This window comes from Catharus ustulatus, chromosome 2, assembly GCF_009819885.2.
Source record: "Catharus ustulatus isolate bCatUst1 chromosome 2, bCatUst1.pri.v2, whole genome shotgun sequence".
Classification (NCBI taxonomy): domain Eukaryota; kingdom Metazoa; phylum Chordata; class Aves; order Passeriformes; family Turdidae; genus Catharus; species Catharus ustulatus.
Genome location: NC_046222.1, coordinates 28,121,485 through 28,147,353, shown reverse-complemented (window position 1 = coordinate 28,147,353; position 25,869 = coordinate 28,121,485). Strand labels below are relative to the sequence as shown.

The 25,869-nt window shown below is 43.4% G+C and overlaps 2 protein-coding genes across 5 annotated transcripts in view; one reads left to right on the top strand and one right to left on the bottom strand.

The window, feature by feature from the left end:
* The window catches only part of ATP6V1A (ATPase H+ transporting V1 subunit A), a 32,679-nt gene extending 25,185 nt beyond the window's left edge, over positions 1 to 7,494 (bottom strand). The window contains exon 1 of one of the 2 annotated variants that reach the window (XM_033051078.1): positions 7,388 to 7,494. The gene's annotated coding sequence lies outside the window, so the exon portion shown is untranslated. The remainder of the gene's footprint in view (positions 1 to 7,387) is intronic. The other variant, XM_033051076.1, reaches the window with a different exon arrangement.
* A 285-nt stretch (positions 7,495 to 7,779) lies between these two features.
* On the top strand, positions 7,780 to 25,095 carry NAA50 (N-alpha-acetyltransferase 50, NatE catalytic subunit). 3 transcript variants are annotated; one of them, XM_033052501.1, is made up of 5 exons: positions 7,780 to 7,967; positions 19,460 to 19,593; positions 20,054 to 20,173; positions 22,126 to 22,192; positions 24,645 to 25,095. In XM_033052501.1, exons 1-5 carry the CDS (start codon positions 7,960 to 7,962, stop codon positions 24,823 to 24,825), a joined length of 510 nt encoding a protein of 169 aa, XP_032908392.1. In that variant the 5' UTR covers positions 7,780 to 7,959; the 3' UTR covers positions 24,826 to 25,095. The 3 variants fall into 3 exon arrangements, with proteins under 3 accessions (XP_032908392.1, XP_032908391.1, XP_032908390.1); XM_033052500.1 differs by having other exon boundaries at positions 19,457 to 19,593; XM_033052499.1 differs by lacking the exon at positions 7,780 to 7,967 and having other exon boundaries at positions 19,407 to 19,593.
* The last annotated feature ends 774 nt before the right edge of the window (positions 25,096 to 25,869 follow it).

The window sequence follows — 25,869 nt, the reverse complement described above, 5'->3', positions numbered from 1 at the left end:
GGATATAGTCCCACAAAAAACAACATGCCCAGAACTCTAACACAGGCCACTGGGAAAGCAAGTCCAACGGTTCTCAGGAAACCTGCTCCTTCACAGTATGCGGTGTTATAATTTTACTGTAAGACAGTAGGAAAAATCACTCCAGATTTCTTAATCACTAACTGAATTGCTGAAGTTGGAAGGCACGTCTGGCAATCATCTACTTCCAACACCCTGCTCCACCCAAGCTGATGTAGGCTGCTCAGAGCCATATCCAAATGTGTTTTGATTACCTCCAAGAATGAAGACACCACAACTCTCTGGACAACTTGATTCAGTGTTCAGACACCCTTGCAGTACAAGTGTTCTCCTATGTTTAAAGGGAATTCCCTGTATTTCAGTTTGTGCCCATTGTGTCATGTTACTTCAGCAGGTACCACTGAGAAGACCCTGGCTCCATCCTCTTTGCTCCCTCCCATCAGGGTTTATATACTTTACAGTAAGATTCTCAGAGCCTTGTCTTCCTGAGGTTACCTAATCCCAGCTCTCATCTGCTTTTCCTACCTCCAATTGCTTAACAGTCTTTGTGGCCCTTTTCTGCATGCATACCATTCACCCATGTCTTTCTTCTACTGGAGAACCCAGAACCAAACATAGCACTTGAGATGTGGTTTCCATCAAGTTTAACCAAGGCGAAAAACCACCTCCCTGAACCTGTTGGCAAGACTCTTACCCACACAGCCCAGGATACTGCAGGCTGCCTTTGCCACAAGGGCACAGCATGCAGCAGGGTATGTGGTTATTCTGCCTCAGGTATAGGATTTGGCACTTCCCTTTGTCAAACTTCATGGGACTCCTGTCAGCCAATTATTCCAGTGTGTCCAGGTCCCTCTGTATGGCAGCACAACCCTCTGCTATATCAAACACCTTCCAACTGAGTCATCTGTACTCTAATAAAACCAAGCAGGAGTCACATCCTGTGCTCAACACAATCATGTGGCTCAGTCTTCTCATGACACCGATATTGTGAAGCTAACAGCACCAACCTTTCTTCTGAGCTAGAAAGATTATTTCTTAAAGTCAACAATGTGGACATTTTTCCAATTAGTTATTCATAGAATTTCAGTTGTCACAGGGCACTTTGAGGTCACCTCTGCTCTAAATAAATCTGGAACCTGCTTAAGTGATGCTCAGCTACACACTGTGGACCCATCTGCAACCCTACAAGATCATCTGTCTTTCACATAACTTGTTCCTTGGGTTCCTATAAGCCCCTTCCTCTCACATGAGGCTTGCTTTGCTCAGCACATGTACAGGGAAAGCCATGTGTATTCAAGGAGACACAGGAAAGAGAATTGCACTGCCACTGTCATTGCAGCACACAATGGCTACAAAGTGAGACCATGCGACACTGAATTCACTATGTCCACCACAAATTCCTGCTGTCCTCTTCCTAGAAACAGATGGGGACTTAGCTGTGGGCATGCCAATACATACAAGTTTATACTTCAAATAAGCATGCTCTTGCAAACAAGCTAAAGACATATTTATATTTGATACATATATACAACATAAAGTGTATATTCCTTAGGAAGGGTGTGAAGTGCATCCATGCAAGATGCATGACTGTTACAAGTTCTTACTCAAACACCCAAGCTTTTATTCAGCACCTTAGGAAATTCCTTCATTTAGCCCAGAGCAATACTAGAACAAAGTTGTTTGAACATGATCAAGAAGTCAGCAGCAAAAACAAAACCAGATAGAAAGACTGGCAAGGTATTAATTGCATAATTGCTTTGACCCATCAAAGATCTGATCAGCTTAGTAGATAAGCAGCCTTCAAACATCAAACACAGCTATAATGCCATACCTAGAATTTATAAAGACCCTAGCTAAATCCATTAAAATACTCCTGTTACTAGAGAAAACCACACTGTCCATGTGAAAAAATGTTCATCAACTGACTCATATGCTGCAGTTTTCCATAATAAGGTTCTCTACACTAATTCTTTCCTCTCAGCTGTGCCTTCTCCAGAGGACAAAATTGACGAGCCTCTCCTTAGTTCTTACTTGTTACACTGCTTCATAATTTTATTACTGTGAAAAATCTGACATTCCTTTCAGCCTGCTACACATTCTACTCTTTGGCTTGATAGACTTTCACACAGAAGAAGCTTCTAATGCAACTGAAATCCAAACCATAATACAGAACACTAATAAAAAATTCATTTCTGTGTTCTATAGTGACCTTCTTTTCTTATCCTGATCCTGTCATCTAGCTGCTAGGGCTGAAAAGTTCTGCAGCCATCTGCTCAGTGCAATACTCAGTCATTTCCTCTAGATGAACAGTTTTCATTAACCTCACTAACCTCACTTCCAAACTAAAATCTACCCTAGCTTTTATTAAGTAAAAGTCACTCGATTTTCAGGTGTATTTGGCACTGCTATTTGAAATACTTATTGTTGCTCTAACCTTTAAGATGACAGACATTAAAATGAAATGAAAACATAGCTGTAAGCAACTAGAACAGCAAACTTTACTACAGTTCAGCAGAGTCACTTCTAAAGAGTTGAAGATCTTACCTCAACAGACAAAAGGTGCGCAATTTGACAAAACAACTAGATTTTTAAGGCTCAGTTTCACATTCAGAATCACACAAGTTGTTTGGGCTCATTAAAACACATTGTCTCCTCTTTAAGTCTCACTATTGCCTAACTCTTTCTCCCCAGGTGGAATGGCTAAAATACTGAGCATGAGTTTGGAATAAATATTTCATCATTACATCTAAGTTTCAGATCACCTTTAAAGCTGGGATATTATGGAATCTCCAGTTTATTATGCAAGGTATTTGACAGCTTCTTTGAAGAACTGAACCAGGAGCGAGTCTGTATGAAAGTCCTTGAGAAAGATCCAGCATCCCTATCAGATAGAAGTACTCTTTGGTATACCAAAGCACCTTTGGTATAATGAAACACTTGGCTAGAATCAAAGCACACCTATTGGCACTGGATTCCAGTAAAAAGAAATTAGGTTGAGGTTGACTTTTCCTGTAATGGAAAACTGCATCTTTTAAAGCAAACTGCATGTTTTAAAGCAAGTTAAGCTACATTTGGATATTTTATGTTCAGTTACCTGAAATATTTACGGCCTCTTTAGAACAGCCAGAGGCCTTCCAACATATTAAATTTTAACACTGTTTAAACTACATATTGTGGTGATTGTCTGAATATCTACCAGCTCATGTAAATTTATCTCATGATAACAAAAGCCTCAAAATTTCAAGGATCTATAGGCAATTCACATAACAGAATTGCCTATCTAGACATCTTTACCAACATAGTCTGCAGATATTCTAAAATACCATCTTAAGGTTTTTCCTGAAGAGCTGCTTTTTAAGGTCTTAATTTCGCAGTGGAAAATAAAGTAATGATACAGTGTAACAAGAACAAGGACCAAATGTTTGTCCCACTAACTGAAGTTCTTGGAAGACGCGGTTTCTTTGCTCCAGTATTAACAAACCGTGAAGTCATTCTTCAGGCTCTTACACAAAACTTGCATACCTGAGAGCTTTTGTTCAGCTATAAAAAGTTATTCCCATGAAGGCACAGCTATCTCTCTATGAAGTCCATGGCTTTTCCCATCCTTTCTATACCTCCTCACACCCAGCCATCCCAGCCACAACAGGACTGCTCTTCATGCTTAGGGCACAGAACACAGACCAGCATCACAGACATCGAAACCACCCCTCTTACATGAACCACCACAAACCACTTCAGTAAGCAAGCATAGCTTACAGCAGCCCAAATATGGGACACAGCATCTTCACAGCACACTCTTTGGCTTTTTTCAGGGATGCTGTCTGGCAGAAACACAGTTGGGTAGACTGGTCAGCTGAAACTCACCAGAGTACCAACATTTCAACTTGGCTATGAGAATCCTTACAACGCGAGCACTTTTCAATTGATTAGGAAAGACAAAGATAAAGCTTTGTACCACAGAGACCCTCTAGAACACCACTTCTCTCAAGCATTTGTATCTGCAATGGGTCTATTTTCAGCAGGCTTTTTAGCTCATTTGCCTGTTCAGCACATTGAGTCTGTTAACTGGGGCAGCTTCCCATACTGGTTTTGGTCCTTGCTGATTACTTTTGATATGTAACATACTCCCTAAAATGTTGTAAACTATTACAAAACTCAAAGAGGGGTCACTGTCACACAATTTATTTCTGAGCAGAGTGAGGAGTGACACTGAATTTTACCATTACACAAGCTCAGAGGAGTAGTCATGCTGATGAAGCAAGCAAATAAATTCAGCAGCTAAAACTGGTCTTTATCTGCCATTTGGTTAAGTGGTAGCAACAAGGTCTGTTAGACTTTCAGCATTTATCCACATATATCTTATTGGTTTTCAAAGTAAATGTATCAGTTCAGTAAAGCCAGGCCTTGGAAGGTAAAGTCTGTTATAACAGCTATGTAATGTATGGCCGTATAAAAAGCTGACAGCAAATGGTCAATGTTTCTAAGATAAAGGGGTGTTGAACTTGAGAGCTTGACAAACACGGAAGCTAATGCTTGGATGAAATAAAGTAACCAAACAAAAAATATTTATGAAAGTGCAGGACTTAATGCCCTAAGAGTTGACCAAACCCAAGAATTTGGTATAAGCTTAGCTGACCACTCCCAAAGGGAAGAATGGAGTGAGTACATCAGAGACAAGCAAAAAGCTTTTTATACCACAAAAGAAGGTACACCAATAACAAACAGAAGATCCAGTCTAAGCTGGTTATGCACATTGAACATTTTAGGTGATTAATGGTTATTCTGTACAAGAAAAAAAAAAGCTGAAAAGTTTAAATTCATTCTGCTTTTTCTCCTAGAGTAGAACACCATTTCTTTCTGCCTAGCTGGAAGGCTAAAGAAGTCACATGTTTTAAGATGTCAAGTAAGAATGAATGAGCATGATATTCCAGTTGACTACATTGTCTGTTTCCCTTGGTAAAATTCCAGCCTAAAAAAAAATTATGTGGATATCATTGTTCAACAAAGCCTCAGTATTTCCAAGTCTGAAATCCCCCACTTTTTAACCAATGAAACAAGCATGGAGAAAAGAATATATTTCAGGCAATGCAGCATTGGTTTGATGCATGGGTTTATGTTTTGTCAGGTTTTCTTAAAAACACAGAAAAATAAAAAAGAGGGATTACTACTTTGTCATCAGCAGCATTCAACATTTTATGGTCAACATCAAAGTAACCAAAGACCCCAACTAGGTTATCCTGTAACCCTTTTATCTTTCTAGAAGAATAATTAGGAACATAGCCATAGCTCACAAACATGCAATTTAAAACTACAAGGGAATCCCATCAGTAAGAACTTCCAGAGCTTGAGAACCCAAAGACACAGCACTATGGCATCAAAACACAAGGGGGAATGCATGGTGCCTCTGAAAGGATCTTCAGGGGAATCATCTGGTAACCTGCTGGTCTATAGCACTTTTGGATGACAACGTGCAACACCAGCACCCATGCAAGTCTGGAAGATAAATGCATAAAGTGATAGTGGGAGAAAAATTTAAACAGGACACTTAAGGCTCACAGACTTTGTAAATCTGGGTCAATGAGGCATAAAACTGTTAATATACATTTAAACCAAAATAAAAGCTAAATTTAAGCTAATGCTCTATAAAAATTAAGCAACATTAATCACTCATGGCTCAACGCTATTAGCACTACCTACAGAAAATAATTTTTGATTTGGAAAATGACAAGGCAGCATTTACAGGAAACCGAGATCTTGTGCTACTATTGCAACACAAGACTGCAACACCCCTTTGAACAGTCAGCTGATGCCAGCAGCCATTTTCCACTGTTGCCTTAATTTCTCCTTCCCTGTTCTCTCAAGTTGATGCCCATGGTGATTTAGTATTTCTGAATGTCAGACTTTGCCACCTGATCACAAAATTAAGACTGATTTTTTCCCCACATAAAAGACTAAAGCTTTCCCAGAGGACTTCATGTTACAGACTGACAGGCACAGCAAAAATAATCTGCAGTATTTTTGGTAATTCAAAGATCTGTAGATTCTGATCTCACTTCACATATTCTTACATAGAAAATAATAAAATACAGATACTATTAAATATTTATATTTGCTGGTAGTTGAAAAAGCCTTTGAAAGTACCGCACAGAGGAGCCAAACTTTCAGCTGCTGCAGATCTGCACAGTGAAGTCAGCACAATTACAGCGCAACTTAAAACATACTGAAGTTCTGCCTCAGTTATGCAAACTTCAATTTGCAAATGCAAGTTTGTATTTGGCATGTTCTTGCTAATAAATCAGTTCTAGCAGTCTGTCAGCAGGTTTTCCTACTTTTCCACCCCCTCTCCACTTCATCAAGCAGAATTAGCATTTGAAATACCATGCTAGATCAAACAGCCAGTGTACTTTGCTGAAGTATTGCATTACAATGAATAAAACGATAGCCAAATTGCTCTTATGCAGGAGTGCAAATTCTCTGAGGGAAGACAGTAAAATCTTAGTAAAAAAAGACTTTCTTCCTAAGAAAGTAAATCACTTTGTGCAACTGCATGGAATGGATGGATCTTGACACATATGTGCCACATAATCCAATGTCAGAGCTACCTGTAACATGAACAATATCATCCAAAATCCAGCCATGCAAGATTTCTTCCCTGCCTTTAAGTGAATACCAAGTGTGATGTTTGGAACTCCTCATCTAAGGCAGAATTTTGTCACCGGTACAGGAATAGGAAGCACATTTGATGTGCCACCAGGATATTCAACTACAAAACAACAGGGGAGCTCTTCTGCCATGGATGGGCTGCAGTGAGAAACCCGCAGCAACATTCCTCTTCCATAACCTTGCTGCTCGCACTCTACTGGGCTGCGGTCAAGGCATCGAAAGATTCAAATCCACCTACTCAAGATGGTGGGATGACCTGGCACTAGAACCCAGCCGCTATCACCCCGTTCCTTTTCTGTAAGGAATTCTGGCATAACTCTAAAGCATCTCATTGGGCGTCTCCGACGAGCGCTCAGCAGGTTTTTCATTCAGTGGTTACTTCGCTCTCCAGGTCTCTTCTCCCTGCGAAATGGGACGTGGAAGCACATAGCCACCTCCAGCGGGCTGTCCTGTGTGGCCGGCTGCCCAGCGCCCCGGCGACACCTGCTCTGCAGAGCCGTGAGCCGCGCTCCCTCTGGAGCGGCTCCACGGGGAGACCGCGTCCTTCGCGGGCAGGGTCCGAGCAGGGCGGGGAGCAGCGGGAGCCGATCCCCCCTTTCACCGCAGAGTAGGGCAACCTCTGGGCGCAGCTCGGGAGAGGCGGAGGCAGTGGTGTAAGGCAGGGAGAGAGGGGGGCCAATCGTGTCACCGCGGCCAAGGGTCTCACCTGGGCCGGCACGGCGCACCCAAATCCACCCGAATCCCTCCGGCGGAGGCAAAGGAGGCGCTGGATCAGCCGACGTCAGGTCCCGCGCGCATGCGCCGCGCCGCACACCGGAAGCGTCGGGCGCGAGCCGCGCCCAACTCCGGGCAGAGCTTCGCCCACCCAGCTCGTGCCGCTTCCGCGCAGGAGTGCACCGGACGCAGTGGGGCGCGCTGATTGGTCGTTCAGTACCACGTGACGACATCCTCACCACGCCCCCGAGATACGCGGGGCCTTCCCATCCTCCCGGATGGTGCGGCGCGTGCGCGGCGGAGGCGCGCGGGCTGGCCTGGGCGGGTCATGGCAAGCGGGGCGGGGGCGCGCGCGCGGCGTGAGGTGAGGGGTCACGGGGCGGGGCGGGCGGAGGCCCATGTGGAGCGGGAGCCGGATCGGGATCAAGATCAGGATCAGGCTCAAGATCGGGATCAGGAGGAGACTGAGCCGCCCACGCTGAGCACCGCGAGGCCGGAGTCGCATCCGCAGCGCCGGGCCCTGCACGCAGTCAGTGCGGACGCCGGGCAGGCCGCGGACGCACCATGAAGGGGTGAGTGCGGGTCTCGGCCGGGGCCGGGCCCACTCAGGAGGGGAGCGGTTGGGAGACCGAGCGGTGCCGCCGCCTCTAAGCTCAGGGGATGTTGCTGCGTCCCTCCCGCTCCTTGGGACGGGGCCCTTGGCGGGCGCGTGCTGGGGAGCCCCTCTGGGCGAGAAAAGCCGACGGTGCCGTTGCTGGCGCCCTTTGGCGCCCGAGCAAGAGCTGCCAGCGGGGCTCCTCGTGCCGTCACGATTGTGCCGCCGCCAGGGCGAGGATTCTCTGCACTCAGCCCCGCGCTGGAGCGGGCGGGACGTGGCGGCTCCTCGTGCTCGGGGGATCCCGCCCTGCGGGGTCTGGCGATCTACGTAGCGGGCAGGGATGCTTGCCGGGCTGTCGTCCCTGTCTGGTCCTTGTCTGGCGGTAGCAAAGAAGCGCCGCTCACTCTGCGAAAAAGCTGCTAGCCTCGGATGTGTGTGATTTTGCAGTGCGATTGTTTGTGACATCCTCTTAGCACTTTCGTTGGGTTTTTTTAAGTTTTTAATTGCTACGTGGAGGCTGTACAGCGTGGACGGATGACAAACGAGCTGTGTTCAGTGTCACATTTCTGTAGCACACCCGCTGCTTTGGGCCTGGCATTGCTTCTCTCTGTCTCCTGAAGACTGGAGATTTCAAATCTGGTTGGCTGAAAACACTGATTTCCTTCTCAGTCGCGGCAATGAGGCGCCGTTTTTGTACAGGAGAATGGAGGCCTTTACACTCACAGTTGTGCTTTGGTGTCAGATGACCTGCCTGACCTTGTCCAGGCCACTTTGGGACAGGTTTTTCAATGTATGCTAAGCCACCTCATGTTTATTAATTTCAGCATAATTTGTGCTCCACAAAATGTGCTTGTTCTAGTTCTGTGCCTCAGTTTCTTCACAGACACAAAGGAAGCTTTCCACAGCTGTTTCTCCAAAGAGCATTAAACCAGTCCCCTTGGAACTGGTGTTATGCAATGATGGGTATTATTATTCCAGTTTGGCAGCTGAAGGCAGGGTGAATGGAAGCTGAATCACTTAAGCTTTTACTAAGAAATGGTAACAGGTTTAGCTTATTAGCAGTAGGGGTGAGGTCAAAGAGGACTGCTTGATAACAGCCTTTTGGCTGGTTCTTACAGCATGTAAGCAGCTTCAGGCATCGTGAGAGGCTGAGAAGTTGTCTGTTGAAAGAGGTTCAGGGATGATTGCAAATAAGCAGACTCTCAGCTGATATAAAATAGGTGTGTTTGGGGTATTGGACAACCCTTTATCCACTTGCACCACCCTACATAAAATGGGGCACTGCCATTCTTAGTCCCCTTGTAATGAGGACAGCAGAGTATGCAGCAAGAGCAGCAGCAGCACGGATCAGCCAAGATGAGGGGGCAGTTGACACAATCCTTGTTCCACAGTGCTCCTGACAGAACTGGGTTTCCTTTTATCCTTTATTGACCATTCTGCTGTTTGCTACAGCTTAGCTTTGCTTTGGTGGTATGTCAGTCATGGGACAGGGTTACGGGGGCCTGGATGTGTGAGTGGGAGGGCAGCCCAGGCATGTCAGGCTGGAGCTGTGAGGATCTCTGGCAGGGCACGGCCAGAGCTGTCTGCCATGCTCAGTGCTCCCCAAGGAACTGAGCCTGGCTTTGCTTGCACTGATCAGGAGTTCTCATTTCATGGACTTTTTTACTTTTTGTAACTTTTTTTAAACTAAAAAACTATGGTGAAAAAAACCTGCATACCACTCTTCTGCTTCCAGTGCACCAAACTTCATTTCTGTTACTTTACTTTTACTTATAGGCAGTTTTATTTCGGGTTCAACTTCAGGGCGTACTGCTTTGGGTTCTGCACTTGGTGTTTCTGCTCTTCTTGGTACTCTTTCATCTCTTTGAAGAACAGCATATTCCTGTCTTGCCAAAACACTTTTAGCACCACACAGCAAGTTCTGTTGCAGAATAAATTCATATTCCTGTGCAGATTCTCATATTGAATCCAGGTGTTCTCTAAAAATTCAGATGGAGGCAAATATGCTGACAGAGCTCAAATTGAAAAATAACCCCATTTAAATACAATGAGACTCAAAGGACTAGAGAATAGTTCAAAAGGAATGTATGAATTACACAGGGGTACTTTGGAACAAATCCAATTTTTTTTTTAAGTTACAAAGATCAGTGAAGATCCCTAAAGTACAGGTACTGTCAAAAGATGGGTCCAAAAATAGATCTAAAGCTTCAGCTCCCAGCATCCAGAAAGTGATGGGCTTGAAAGGATCTGGTCTGTCTTCAGTATTGAATCCAAAACTGTGGACAAGTCCTTCTGAATAAACTGACTCCATCTGACTTTTTTCTGGGAATGCATGCACTGCATTGTAACCCACACCACAAAATGCAGAGATGATTTTGCAAGCTCTTAGGGCAGCTGATGCTTTATCAGCTGTTATTATGAAGAGTCTACTTTGGCAGAGAAAGAATTAAAAAAGAAAACATCCAGTTCATTGTCATGAAATTTCAGATCTAAAAGACTGTGTAGTCGACATATATTGCTTACACTCTTCTTTCTTAGCTCTCTGAATTTGAAATATCACGTAGATGTGTGTTAATAGTGCACAGCAGGTGAGTTAAACACCAGCTTCTGAACTGGGAACTGCTATTAGCTTCCACTTGGTTTTGTGAGACTTGGCTTTGTGTTCACTCTATCCTCACCTTCTGAATAATTTTGGTAGAGTCTCATTATATTAACCTTTTGTTCTTAAATGTGCCTTGAAAAACTGAAGTAATTCACTGTTCTGCTAGTGAACCTTGTGATTCTCTAATTATTTTTTCACTTATTATATGTTAATGTTAGTTCTTGAATTTGAAAATCTATTTTAGAACTGTGTTTGCATGAGGAAGAATACTAGTGGAAGGGACTCAGGTTCCACTGTCTGTAGTAATCTGGCTGTTTTTACAGAGCAGATGTAAATAATACTCTCTGCACTTTGCTGTTTTCATGGTGTTGATTCACATGTTGCTCAGTGGTTTTTATTACACTTGTTATGCTGCTGGTTTTAAAGAGAGAAAACTTAAAGTCTTGCATTGATTCTTGAGCATTTGCTGATTGCTCTCCATGACATTTGATATCTTAAAGTAAGGGTGCATTTCTGACTTGTTTCAGCTCAGATGAAACCTGTGAAAATAAGGCATCCAGCCTTTCCCTGATGGCCTTTCCTAAAAATTGCATTACATGAGGCTGTTGAAGGACCTGTGTGCTCCATTGTATGCATGTATGTACCTGCTGTATGACCAGGATTACCACATACGTGGAGCCGGTAGTGCATGTTACAAGCAGGGCCCAGTGCCTGTGATCCTGCGTATGTGTTATTTTGTCACATTTTCCAAATCCCTCTCCAGTTTTGATAGGAAACACCTATGTCATGCTGCAGCACATCCTGAGCCACGTGGTGGAAAATTGAAACAGGGAGTGAGCAGAGTGCTGTGTGGTAAACCAGCCTTAGAAAGAAATGTGTGTTACTTTTGGATAAGACACTCCTAGGAGATTGTCTCTCAACTTTGTGATGTTTGCAGCTAAGTCTCAGGTTTTGTAATTGCTAAGAGTCCTCCTGGCTTACTGTGGAAGAGTCCTATGGGCTATATACTTTGCAGCAGGTACCTGCTGCCCCAGAGAACTTCCTAATCCTGACACTTTGCAGGCTTGTGCTGCTCTGGCTTCCTTTATAGGAGAGACATCACAGCTGGGGAGTACTGAACATAACAGAAAAATAACTACAGTAATTTCACAAGTATAAGGCGCACTTTTTTTTTTTGCAGTGAGCAACTGCGTGCAAGAAACTAACCAATTAGTAACAATCACACCAGCCGTGGTCATGTTTCTGAGGAGAACAGGGGAGGTTTTTTCCTCTCCTGAGTTAGTATGACAGAGTTTGTACAGAGCTGCTGAATTGTTTCCGTTTGCTTGGCATGGTGCTAAGTTTAACATATATGGGAAGAAGTTCCAAGTTTATGAGAAAACTGCTGAATGGTGATATACACTGGAGGCAGGACAAAAAAAGGTAACTTGGCTTTATCAATCACTTTATTTTTAGGCTTTTTCTGAACCTAGAAATGTCCAAGTGTGAGCTAATAGTCTGCATTTATTTTAATGGACAGTAAATTTAGACCTTGACTATATGCAAGCTTAGAAATGCTTAACAGCTTCTAAATGAGTTTATTGCAAACTCAGTGTAGTTTATTATAGGTACTTTAACCTGATTTATAACTCTGACCACTTTGAGTTTAATTCCATAACCAGATTAAGACATTCCACAAAGTAAGAAGGATTGGGAGGGTACGAAGGTAGTAGAGGGGTTGCAGCCATTGTACTGAAGCACTTCAGACCCCAGTCTTGTGCTTTGAGTACCGTTTGATCATTTGGTTCTTTCTGCATTAAATATGGCTTGGTAGTTTGGTACAATTCTGTGAAAAATGCAGTAACATTAGTTAATAACCAAATGAGACAAACTCTGCTGCCACCTCCTGAGGACCAGAAATGATGCATCCTCCTTTGTCACATTAAATCTCTTTTAAAATAGGGAATAATGGGTGATGGGTGAGCCAGAAAAATACTTCAACACAAGTGGAAATCATTCAGAACTTGAAGAGCCTGCCAATTTGGCAGGCATTAGATGTGTTCAGACCAATAATCTGAGAAGACGCTAGATATCATTATCCAGAAGATGAAAGAATATAAAAAGTTGGATCGTTATGTTTGGGAATTGATAAGACAGAAGTGCAGTACCTCCTTGCATCCCTTCTGCTCTAAATGAGGCAGGCAATGTCCAGATTACAGTAATTTCACGACCACAAGGCGCACCAGACTATAAGGTGCATCCCCCACGAGTCGGCAACTTTCGCAACTTTGTAGATCATATAAGGCGCACCGGACTACAGGGCACACTTTTTTTTGCAGCGAGGAGCCGCGTGGCGCACAACAAAGTAACGAATTACTGGCAGGTGCTCAATTTGCAAACATTTTTCAAAGATTGGTGTAACCTTTAAACACAGCCCCAGGCGCCCTCCCCGTGCAGTGGGCCCCGGCACTCCTGCCCGCCCCCGGCGCTCCCTCCCGCCCCCGGCGCTGGCTGGCACGGCTCACAGCTCCTGGCTCCCACTTTGTAGCTGCGCTGCGTCCCGGCTTCCTCTTGGCTGGCGGCGGCACTATTTCTCAGCGCTTTCCTGCGGCATTTTTTCACCGCTTTTTGGTGCTTTCCAGTGGCGCTTTTTCACCGCTTTTCCACAGCGCTTTTTCTCCACTTTCCCATGGCGTTTTTTCGGTGCTTTCCTGGGGCGCTTTTCTGCGGCACTTTTTCACCGCTTTTCCGCACTTTCCCATGCTGCTTTTTTGCGGCACGTTTTCGCCACTTTTCAGCGCTATCCTGGGGCACTTTTTCACCACTTTTCCACAGTGCTTTTTCGCCGCTTTTTGGCGCTATCCCAGGGTGCTTTTTCGCTGCTTTGTGGTGCTTTTCCGTGGCGCTTTTTCGCCGCTTTTCCGTGGCGCTTTTTCGCCGCTTTTTCGCAGCGTTTTTTTGCCGCTTTTTCACGGCGCTTTTTTACCGCTTTTTCGCAGAGCTTTTTTGCTGCTTTTTTGCGGCGCTTTTTCGCTGCTTTCCCACTGCACTTTTTCGCCGCTTTCCCACGGCGCTTTTTCGCCGCTTTCCCACGGCGCTTTTTCGCCGCTTTCCCACGGCGCTTTTTCGCCGCTTTTTGGCGCTTTCCCGTGGCGCCTCTTGGCGCTTCGCTGCAGCCGCGCCGCTTCCCTCCGCTTCTCCCCGACCGGCGGCCGTGCCGGTTCCTGGTTTCCCCCACCCAGCGGCCGTGGCTCCCGTGGTTCCCGACTCCCCCTGCACAGCCGCAGCTCCCACGGTTCCCAGCTCAGCTCACACTTCCGAGTTCGCAAATTTCCGAGCTTTGTACATCAGATAAGGCGCACCGGACTATAAGGTGCACTTCCGGGTTCGGGGGAAAATTTTAGTCAAAAGGGTGTGCCTTATAGTCATGAAATTACTGTACTTTCTACTCCTGGCTGGAAGAAAGAAAGGGAAGAACTGGCTCATGTGGGAGTTGGTTGTAAAGCAGCAGAAGTTTGTCAGGAGGGCATTTGAGGTGTGGAAACCTGGGGTAAGAGAGAGTCTGTGCCCAGAAGATTATCTGATTATTTGGAGTCTCTTAGCCTTGAAGACCTGAGAGCAGAGAAACACAGCACTGAAGTGGGGTAACTGTGTATTTGTGTCAATGCATATTGAATTAATTCAATATGAGAAGAAAATTATACTTCAGGCTGTATTGAAAATAGAGCCAAAACCATTTCCACAACACTGTCACTGGGCAACTAAGATTAAGATTTTTGAATTTTCTTGGCGGCAGAGTATTTCTTTCTTTAATTGAAAATACTGTGCTTCATAGTAAGATCTTAATGCATGAAGTACTTCCTGAGCTTACTTGGCCTTTCTTCTCCTTTTCCCTGTTCTTTTCCATGCTCCATGTGATTTTTGGTCCTTAGTAGACTAGAATCTCTAACCCTGAAAAAAATTCTAATTTCCACCATCTGAGCATTGTATTTATGTTCTCTTGAGAGTATGGACCAGGGCAACAGCTGAAGGCTTCTGAAAGTTTTCTCTAAATGGCACTTGGAATTGTCAGCAAAGATCACAAATTAAGTTGAAAACGGTATTTAAAGGAGATTTTTTTTCATTTTAGATATTTGGCACAAATTTTTATTTGAAAACAATTAATTCTTAGTGAAAATTAGGAAAAGGACGGGGGGGAAGTGATTGCTGCTCTAGAAGTGTTTTTAAGGTAGGCACATAAAACTGTTAGCATCTTCAGTTAATTTTTCACAGTATGTTATTAATATCATGTGTGATTTGAACACCTTGAAGAACACCTTGTTCTGGGACTGCAATCTAAAGTATAGGTAGGAAACCCATAATGAACTGACCTGTTTTTTAAAACCACTATTCTAAAGGACAAAGGTATTTTTTAAAAAACGTATTTTCAGTGACCTATAGAAATAGTTTGTGTGCAGCAGAAAAATTATTTTCTCCCAATATGTCAATTCCTTAGTTTGTTACCTATGTACACACAATAAATGCCCTCAATCTGTATATATGTAAATAAGGTACAGTAACTTCACACGTGTAAGGCGCACCCTTTTGACTAAAATTTTGGTCCGAACCCGGAAGTGCGCCTTATACTCCGGTGCACTGGAGTGAAATTACTGTACTTTGTAAACATCATTTCTATTTTGAATTTGAAGGTCAAGTTTCTGTTCTTACCTGATGATCATCAGGTGCTTCATGAACACTAATTAGCAAAGGGTCATGATTGTTAGATCTGGGAACACTTAGGATGTGGAAAGGAGCAGTAGTCTATAAGGTATCTCAAGATAGTTAGTGGAGGCACAAAACTAATTTTGAGGGAAGCTGTTTCAAAATAGTAAAGTATCTTTGTTTAGCAATGATGGATCAAATCAGTGTTCTTGGGAGCTTACTGTAGAGCATCAGTGAAGAGTTGGGGTTTCTGGCAGCCCTTTATCTGCTGCATGATTGCAGACAAATTGTTTCCTCTTTCACCTGATATTGGCGTACCTGGGATAGGTTGATGAAATATTTAGGCCTTAACCTTGTGAGGTGCGCTGGAGTAGCAGAATTTTATGGACAACTAAGTGATGTATGTGTCTGCTTTTCTGTTCTAGACCAGCTACATTTATTTTTGCTGTTTTAGAGTTTGAAAATTCTGTCAGCTGGGCATAGTGATTCCTGCTCTTTGTATCCGTGTACAGAATAGCATAGCTTATAATTTTCTCGAGAAAGTTTACTTTTCACTTGAAGATTTGATACCTGGGACATGTTTCAGCTGGAAAAACTGTGAGGCTATTATAGAATGATTTTGCTTCTTGCATGTGAAGATTGCCCAGTCTTTAGCATGTGGTCTGGTTTTCTATGTTGAAGCTGAGTAAATGATATGATATCCAGATATAATGAAGAAACTTGTCTGTAATGTGCTGTGTATTTTTTTTCCATTTTTTTAATGATAAAGGGAGACACGAACCAGGGTCTAATGTATGTCTTCGGGAATTGTGATGCGTGACATTGAAACTTGTTCACAGTGAAATCCAGTCTTGAATGAAGTCTCCTGGTAATTCTGGTTCTAAAATTGCTTTGTTTTCTTCTGTACATCATTGTGATCTTCTGTGGGTCAGATCTGGGGGTAACGTCCAGCAGGGTATCAGGTGTCATGCAATACATGTTTTCAGTAGTAAGCAGGACTAAAGAAGATCAGGGGTCTCAGAGCAAATTGCTGAGACTTTTTGCATGCTAGGTTTGTACTTATCATTCTGGTTTTCTGACAAGTGAAGCAGAGTAGATGTGCAGCCCACAGATACTTGAGATAATTGAAAACATTCTGATCTGTCCACAAGAACTAGACTAACTTGTGTGTGTAGCAAGACAACTCATCTATTTAAAAAAAAAAAAGTAAACAAAAACAAACACATCAAAAACCCCAACAAAATCCCAACAAAATAGCCACTAGGAGAGGCTCTTTTGGCCTTGAAGTAGAATCCAAGGAGTGCCGTACCCTTCAGGTCTATAACCTTCATCGTTCTGGTTTGGTTTTATTTTGTGAGTGGATTATGCTGTCTAGACTCCTGTTTTGACTTGGAAGCCAAAACAGAAGCAATAATGCTAGCTGGCCACTTAGCAGGTGACAAACCTTCTCTGAAGTCCTCTTAATTTGTTAGGGCTCATTTCTCCATGCTGCCTCTCCTGACTTACTCCTCAGTAAGTTTTGCAAGTTTCAGATCCAGCTCTGCTAAATTTAGCCTGCCAGATGCCTTCAATAAGCCTGAGCCCAGCTATCAGTTACATGGAGATCTGTTTCAGTCAGGCACTTCCCTCTGAGGAGAGACTTGCACTATTTTGTCCTTTTTCTCCCTGATGTTGGTTCTAAACTAGTGTTCAGCACTTGGTATTCCCAAGTTGCTTCCTCTTGAACTATGGCTGGAAATTGGTTGCCTCTTGAGCTGTATAGCAGGTCTCCTTCAGTATATGCTTAGCAGCAAAAGACAGTCCTAGCATAAATAACACTAATGTCTCATGTAGCCTGTGTTTCTTCCACCAGTATCAATGTAAAACATTGTAGGAAAAATAGACTGTTCAAGTCACCTGTAAGCTGCAAGCAGAGCAATGCAACTGCAGCAAGACTAACTCAATTGCGTTTGGACTTACAAAACATGTGAGGCTTTTTCTAGCCAGTGCCTGGAGGATCTTAGGACACTGGCATACAAGAGCAGGAGTGTTAATGCCAATGTTCTGGGCACTCATCCAGTTTCAGGAAGTGGTGCCTGTCACCTCACTAAAGTCACACTTCTGTTCAGATTTCGTGGATCACTCTTCACTTCTGCACTTACATCGCTGGAGAGTGTTGCTGTGCACTTTTAACAGATAGTAGCCTATGCACCAGGAACTGATTCATTTTACTGGCAAATTCTCAAAGTATTTTTTTCCCCAGTGACCAAGTCATGGAATGTAGCAAATTTGTGGAAAATGCAAACATAGTATCGTAGTTCCTAGGATATGTCAGGAAAATACTTCCAGTAGTGACAGAAAAAACTTACTGCCATTGGACAAGACAGTAGTGTTGGGCTGTTGTAAGCAGTTTTGGTTAGCCATGTTTAAGGAAAATCAACTTTAATCAGAAGGAATGTAAGGAAGAGCTAGTATGATGATAGTAGGAATTAAAAGCAAGTCTTACAGGAAGAGGCAGGAGCTTGGCTTTAGTTAGCAGAAAGGTATGAAGAGATCATGACAACTTTCTGAAAAGACCTGTGTAATGGTCCCCATCCTCTCCAGACAGCATAGAGGTAGATTTGAGTACACTGAAATAACTAACTGAGAATAATGGTAGCTTGAGAACAGCCTTATAATGGAAGATGTTAAAATGGCTTCAGAAGACTGTATTTCATTGAGGAAACTGTGTGGATTTGTAGAACACTGCAGTAGTAAGAGGCCTGATCTGAAAAGCCAGGAGTCCCTCATTCCTCTGTGCTAAAAACAATTACAGTAATTTCACGATTATAAGCCGCACCATTTTGACTAAAATTTTGGTCCAAACCCGGAAGTGCGGTTTATAATCAGGTGAGGCTTATATATGGACAAAGAATGAAAAGTTGCTGTTTACGTTTGGAAGACAAGTGTCTTCTGAGAAAGGCAGGAGCTTCTCTTTGAAATGGAGAATGTAAACCCCCTCCCTCCAAATTATTATAATTTTGAAATCAAGGGGCTTTCAGGCAAAGATATGGGAATTAGGAATAACAGTTCTTTACTAGGGAAATTAATATAGAAATACAGTACTACAAAGAAACAAACTTCAAACCCTGACTAAGTCAGCGTACAACCTGACACCCCATCAGGCAAGGTGTTGGTAGCAGTCCGATTAAACGGTGGCTGCAGTCTTCTTGCAGTGACAGATGTGATTCAGTTGAAGCAGTGGCTCCTGTAGAAGGTGCAGTTTCCCTCCGGAGGTCCAGTGGTGATGTGGTTTTCCTCTGGAGTCCAGTGGAGAAAGGGGCTACCTTAGTGTCTCAAAACCTCTGTTTTTATCTTGGTAAGAAATGTTGGGCTCTTCCCCCTGGCTGGAGCAACTTCCAATGGGATGAAGTAATTTTATCAGTCACACAGTGGGACTCAATCAGCCATTAGCAAAAGTGACTCGCTGGAGGAAGGATGGGTTGTGAAAAGATAAAGAACAATGCCCCGCCTGGTTTCAATGAATGGCCCATTAGCAGAATATCTCCCGTGGAGATAAGGATCACTGCCCCCACCCTCAACAGATGGTGATAGAATAGATACCTTTTACCACACTCTATTGTAACCCAAGACAGTTGCTGACACTCGGAAGTGCAGCTTATCATTAGGTGCGGCTTATAATTGTGAAATTACTGTACTTGGGATGGGGTGACTGGCTTGTCCCAGAAGCTTTGATATCTAAGATGGAGTACAGTTGACTGTTACATCCTTCATGAAGTGCCATTGGAACTATAGAGTGCCAGTAGCAAGTGTGGATCTTCTTAGGAATATTAATGGTGTCATAGGGTAAAATAATTTCTTAAGGAAGGGCATTTTCCTTGTGGGCACTTCAGGTTCCTTACACATCTTTATGTTCTCTCATATGCTAATTTGAGCTCATAATTTAATTTTTTTCTTGGCAACAGCAGAGGATAAGTGTAGCTTGAGAAAGTTCTGACTGTATAGAACTGAAACTAGGTTTGGGACTTAAATCAGCCACCAGCATAAGACTTAATTGTATGAGTTGGATGTGGCAGTTCAAATATGTATTGAGCTGACTATTAGGTGGGACCGTTCTCTAAGCATAAGCAAAATAATTAATATTGGGTGTCTTTAAACTGTTGCAGTATGTCAGATGTTAAGCATGTTTTGATTTGTTCCAGTAGCCGGATCGAGCTGGGAGATGTGACGCCACACAACATTAAGCAGCTGAAGAGGCTAAACCAGGTCATTTTTCCTGTCAGCTACAATGACAAGTTCTACAAGGATGTACTGGAGGTTGGCGAACTTGCCAAACTAGGTACAAATGTTCTTGCCAGTTATTGTGGGCTGTGGTGGCAGAAGTGGTCATCATTGCTATCCATAATGGTTTTGGATGGCAGCTCCTATTTAGTTGTTTTACATCATGAAAAATAACTGTTTAAGAACCTCAAAGAAGTTCAAAGAAGCCGCAAAAAGGTCTGTGTTTGAAGTAGATTACATCCTATTGGGAATAGACACGTTTTCTGTTCCAGAAGTAAACAGTTGTGCATTGCCAGCTTACCTCCTGATGTCATTGCTGGTTGGTGTGAACAGTAATAACCACTGTGTCAAAACAGCACTGGTGACAATGTGAATCCACAATGTATGTTATTTTATCTGGATAGGAGAATTAGCAAGAGAGGAGGGAGGGAAGAAGGAAGATATAGGGTGTACATGAAACAGCTGTATGTGTAGTTTGAGACTTGTTACTGATAAATGTTTGTTTCCCTCCCTGGCAGCCTATTTCAATGATATTGCAGTGGGAGCAGTGTGCTGCAGGGTGGATCACTCCCAGAACCAAAAGAGACTGTACATTATGACACTTGGATGCCTGGCACCCTACCGAAGGCTAGGAATAGGTAAGGAGAGTCTTCTTTTGTATCTGAGGCATCAAAGAAACCAGATTGTTGTCTAGCTTTCTAAATGCTCTTTCAGATTTTTAACTGAGTCAGTGCACTTTAGACTACTGATTTCTTTGGAAGGGACTTGGGGAAAAGAGTATGATTTATCAGATGTTCATTTTTCCCTGCCTTTCAGAAATGAACTTTTTGTAGAAATTTTTAATTTGGGATTTTAGATTATTTTAATCTTAATCATATATCATACTGTGATGTAAATTCTCTGCTTCTATGGATGTGGACATTGTTGCAGAGAGAGATTACAGTAATTTCACGACCATAAAGCACACCAGACTATAAGGCGCACCCCCAGGAATTTTCGCAACTTTGTAGATCATATAAGGTGCACCAGACTATAAGGCACGCTTTTTTTTTTTTTGCAGCAAGGATCCGCCCCTAGCTCCCCCGCGGTTGCTGGCCGAGGCCCTGCCTCAACCCGGCACCCATGGGCCCCTGGGCCCGCCTGTATCTGGCGGGGCCAGGCTATGCCTGCCGCCACTCCGCGCAGCGTCCCTGGGGCTGGGCTATGCCCGCTGCTGCTCCGTGCTGCCTCCCTGGGGCCGGGCTATGTCCGCTGCTGCTCCGTGCAGCGTCTCCGGGGCCGGGCTATGTCCACCGCTGCTCTGTGCAGCGTCTCCGGGGCCGGGCTATGTCCGCCACCGCTCCGTGCGGCGTCCCCAGGGCCGGGGCATGCCCGCCGCTGCTCCGTGGAGTGTCCCCGGGGCCCCGCTGCTCCCGGAGTTCCCTAGTGCCCCAGGTGTCCCGTGCCCCCCTGGTGCTCTGGGAACCCCGCGCTGCACAGGCACTCCGGGAGTCCCCTGGCGCTCTGGGTGCCCCGATGCCGGCGGGCTCACCCTGTGCCGTCGCTGCCCCGATGCCGGCGGCTTTCCCCACCCCGCGCAGCGGCCGCCCCAATGCTGGCGGGCCCGCCTCCCTGATACCAGCGGGCACGCCCCGCGGGGCCGCCTCCCTGATGCTGGTGGCTTTGCCCCCCTGCCTGGGCTGCACCACCGCGCTTTCGCCCCCCCGTGCTGCCGCCGCCCCGATGCCGCTGGGCTCGCCCCGGCCTGGCGTTGGCCTGATGCCGCCGCCAGGCAGGCTCTGCTCGGGACTGTTGCAGGCTCACACTTCCGGGGTGGCAAATGTCGCAACTTTGTACATCATATAAGGCGCACCAGACTATAAGGCGCACTTCCGGGTTCGGGGCAAAATTTTAGTCAAAAGGGTGCCCCTTATAGTAGTGAAATTACTGTAAACAATTTGTCAGAGATACATAGCCAGTATGCAAGTCGTACCTAAGTAGAACACAACATTCCTTCATTTGCTTCTCCTTTCACTCTTAATGTAGGGGCTTTCTATTTATTTTGTCTTTATCGATACTGATTATTGCTGTTCAGGGTTAGCACCTGTTTTTTGTCTATACTGCATTTAATTCTTTGCTCCACATTGCAAACCCATAGGACAGATTAATCAAAACCTTAGAGTAATCAATTAGCTTTGCTCCAGTCCAACAAACTGGATTGAAAAGATAATTTATCTTAAATTATTTTACTAGATCTTTAGTAGAAAAGCTTCCTTGTGTCCTTGCTGCTTTATACAATGTTTTGGCTGTATTTTGAGCTGAGTTTGAGACCTTGAAACTAGTATTAAAATAAGTTGATTTATACGTATGCTTCTTGGCTGTTATGATTTGTATTTCTTCTTCAAAGAAACAATGAATTAAGGTTTATGAGCAGTCAGAGAGAGAGAGAGTGAAATGCTTATCATCATGTTTCATTTTCCTTTCCTAGTTCTCACACTATCATTTTAGTCTACCTACAGTTAACCTGCCTCTCCTCAAGGAAGCACCTAGCTAAGTGCAGACTAAATTGTGCCCTTCTAGTTTTCTTAAGTATGTCTTTATCTTTTGTCAGGAACAAAAATGTTGAATCATGTCTTAAACATCTGTGAAAAAGATGGCACTTTTGACAACATCTATCTGTAAGTAAATTACTTGCACTCTAGCATTTTTTGAGAGATGATAAAGGTATATATGGGAGCAAAGGGATGGAGATACAAATATGGGTTTAGTGTATATTTTACTGGGGTCATGGAACATCTTGTAAGTACTAGCAGGAAACCCAGGGGTCGTATTCTGGGCTTGGCGTGTAATGCTGAGAAAACCAAAAGTGTGCTTGCTTTAGAAAGGGTTCTGCAAATTTGCCGAATTCTAAAATAATTTACTTATAAAATTACATTCTAGAGCAAAATTTCACTGTAAGACTCAAAAAAAAAGTTTTAGAAAGGATTTTATTGTTATCATACAAGGTCATCTTCAGAATGGAAAATACTGCAAGTTTTTATGCATTTGCTTTCTGTCTTTTATGACAGCACTCTGTGGGTCAGAATCAGAGAGGCTTGCAAACACTCAAAAGTTTACATTCAGCAGTAAGGCCCAAATGCTGTTCCCATTCTTGAACCACTGCCAGGTCGGCTATTTGTGCAGCAACAGAATAAACTAATCAGTGCCCTGGCCCAGCTGGGGAAGCTGTGTTCAGTTTTGTTTCTGGGTGTTGTTTTTTAGTTTGTGTTTTGGGGTGTGATTTTCATGTGCTTTGTTTTGGGTTTGGTTTTTTTTTGGGGGGGGTTTTTTTTGGGGGGGAGTTTTTTAAACCAACTGCATGTCTTTGTAAGTACTTGGCATGATGCAGACAAGAGAACAAGCACTGGGGTAGAGGGCAGTCACCTCAATGGTCCCCCTGGAAACAGTCTGAAATCCCTAAATACCAGAACTATGCTTTTTCTTTGCTGCTGGTTTCACACTTCTGCTTTTTCCTGTGCACTGGTGTCTGTGTGGTTATCAAGTGATGCAGTTTTTGGCCTGATCACTTCTCTAATGCAACTCCTTCACGTCTGTCACTGCCTTGGCCATAACACCAGTGCAAGCACTATGCACTGCTAGGGATAGGCCCACAGCAGGTACAGCTTGGATGGACTTACAGTGGCACAGAACTACATCCTGAATATCTGCCAGGACTGTGGAAGATGCTTTGTGAGGAGTGTTTCATACACTGATACCACTGTAAATGGAGTGACTTTCTCCTCAAACTTAGTCCACTTCTTTCATGGAGGTGCGAACTCTTCCACATCCTCTACTGTTGTTGCTTTGTGCCATCTCTGTAAGAGCAATGCATTTTAGAGGTGTCTGAGTAAAATTGCTTTTGGCTTGGATTCCTGCTCTCCTGCCTCAGGAGAAGTGGTAATGAACCCTCTGAGATGCCTGCTAATGGAACAGGTGCTTTCCTTTTTACTTTTCCACATTACTGTGTGAAAAGTGAAGGAAGTGTTTGCTGGTTCTAATGCAAAAAAACCCTCAAATCCTTAATGATCCTTCTTTACACTTCCCAGACTAAGGATTCTGGCTTGACAGAATAACTCCCAAAACTGGGCTAAAGTTCTTATAGTGGCCTGTTGATTTTATTACTCTGTCTATTGCTTGTGCATCTTCTATATGAACATACCAAACTTGATATCAGTGCCCAAATTTGTCTTTCTTAATAAAGCTCATGTAGCTTTTTAAATGCTTGTTTGGCTTAATACTAAGATCTTTTGTTTTGTTCTGCTGTTGTTTCCGCAGTTACTTTGGTTCTATGGTTATGCAGCGTGTTATCATGGCAGTGATTAATGAACTTGTGCAGTGTCCACTGGATTTCAGGAGTGTTTAATGAATGCCTTCCATTGAACTTAACATTTTTCTTTCTTTTCTCTCTTTCTTATTTTTACTTTTTTCTTTTTCTTTTTTTTTCCTAAATGAAACTTGTGCAAATAAATGTCCTGGTCACTTAGGATAAAGAACTGATGGCTGTTTGTTTTGGAGACCTTGAAACACGCTAGCAAAATCTGCAAAACTGTAGGGGAAGTAAATACAAGGGAAAAGGACTTTGTAAATCCATAGGACTTTTTTGTATTACAGCTTTTTGTGAGGAGAGAGGAGTAGTTAGAGTAGAGCAAGGTGTTAAAATCATACCAAACACCATTGCCAGCTTTATGTTACAGTGTGTTGGGATCATCACTGGACAATTCCTCTGGTCATCTGCAAAGTGTTACTACAGGACATTAATGCTGGCTTTACAGTGAAATTCTGTTACTTTTTTCCACAAAATATCTGCCCATATTGCTTTATTAAGAAAAATTGAAATGACTGAGGTAGTAATGCTTCACAGTCTCTCTGCTATTTTTACTGAGGGGAAACATTTACTACTATTCACAACCATGGGCCGTCCAGGAGCTGAGTTTTAGCCCAGAATTGAATTGGGAAGACCAACATTTCCAGTCTTGGGTTTATACTGCTGTTCCTGTCTCTATCTAGATAGCTGCTTTTCTTGTCTTTGACTATTCTGAGTATGGAGGCAGAATACTGACCTCTGTCTCTCTATGCCCTTTTTTGTCCCAGACATGTCCAGATCAGCAACGAATCTGCAATTGACTTCTACAGAAAATTTGGCTTTGAGATCATTGAGACGAAGAAAAACTACTACAAGAGGATAGAGCCTGCAGATGCTCACGTGCTGCAGAAAAACCTCAAAGCCCCTTGTCTTGGCCAGAATGCAGATGTGCAAAAGACCGACAACTGAACAAAACCCCAGTGGACACTTTCTTGCACTTGCTTGTCGCCAAATAAGGAAAGAGCGGCCTTTTTTTTCTTAATTGGTTGGTTGGTTTTTTGTTTTGTTTTGCTTTTTTATTCCACCCCTTTACCTTATTTTTTTTTTCTTGACCTCTCTCCAACAAAATGTAATGCTTCTTCCAAGGATTGTCCAGTCACGTTTGGGGTTGGGTTTTCATTGGTTTGGATTTTTTTTTTAGCTCTTCTTTCTGGTGGTTTTTTTTTTTTGTGTGTGTTTATTTTGGTTGTTTTATTTTTTTTTTTGATGGTTTGTTTATTTTGAGGGCAGGAGGCTTTTTTTTGGTTTTTTTTTTCTGTTGGGGTGGGAAAAGATGTGCAGATCTCATTTAAGTTTGAGGTGTGGAGGGCTTGAGCAGGTTATTCTGATGACAAGTTTCCTTCAGAATTATTCTTTCAGTAAGCAGAATGTAAACTCAATGGGGGGGAAAAAGGCAAAGCAATATCTTGCCCTTTGACTCCTACATTATTCTGTTTTTTATAACCTACAGGGTACTTTACTCTCCCCCAACTTTTGAATGTTACTTCAATACTTCCCACTCTTCCTTTTAATCCCCCCACCTCAAAAAAGTATATGTAGTTCTTCCCAATATTTTTGAGTATGGCTTTTTCCTCCACCTTTGGCTGAGAAGGGTGGGCTACTTTACCATACCTTTTCACTCTGCCTGGGCAGATCTTTTTGAATGCTTTTTTTAAATACTCCTCACCCAAGCTGGTGCTACACTTCTTAACTGACTGAGAGGAAGATTTAGAGTGGTCTTTGTTTTTTCTTATTTTCATTTACCCAACTCCCAGCAGACTTTTGTCAGAGTAAGAGCTAGATCTGGCCTTGGCAAGAATAACCTTGTAAAATATAAATCCTGATGCAACACCCTTGCTTTAAAAATGGGTGAAGTTCTGCAGAGCTCATTGAGAGTTAGTTTTATCTGTGTTGTTGGGATGGAAAAAGTGACTGTAACCACCTTACCAGCTTTGATGACATAAGGCAAGCACC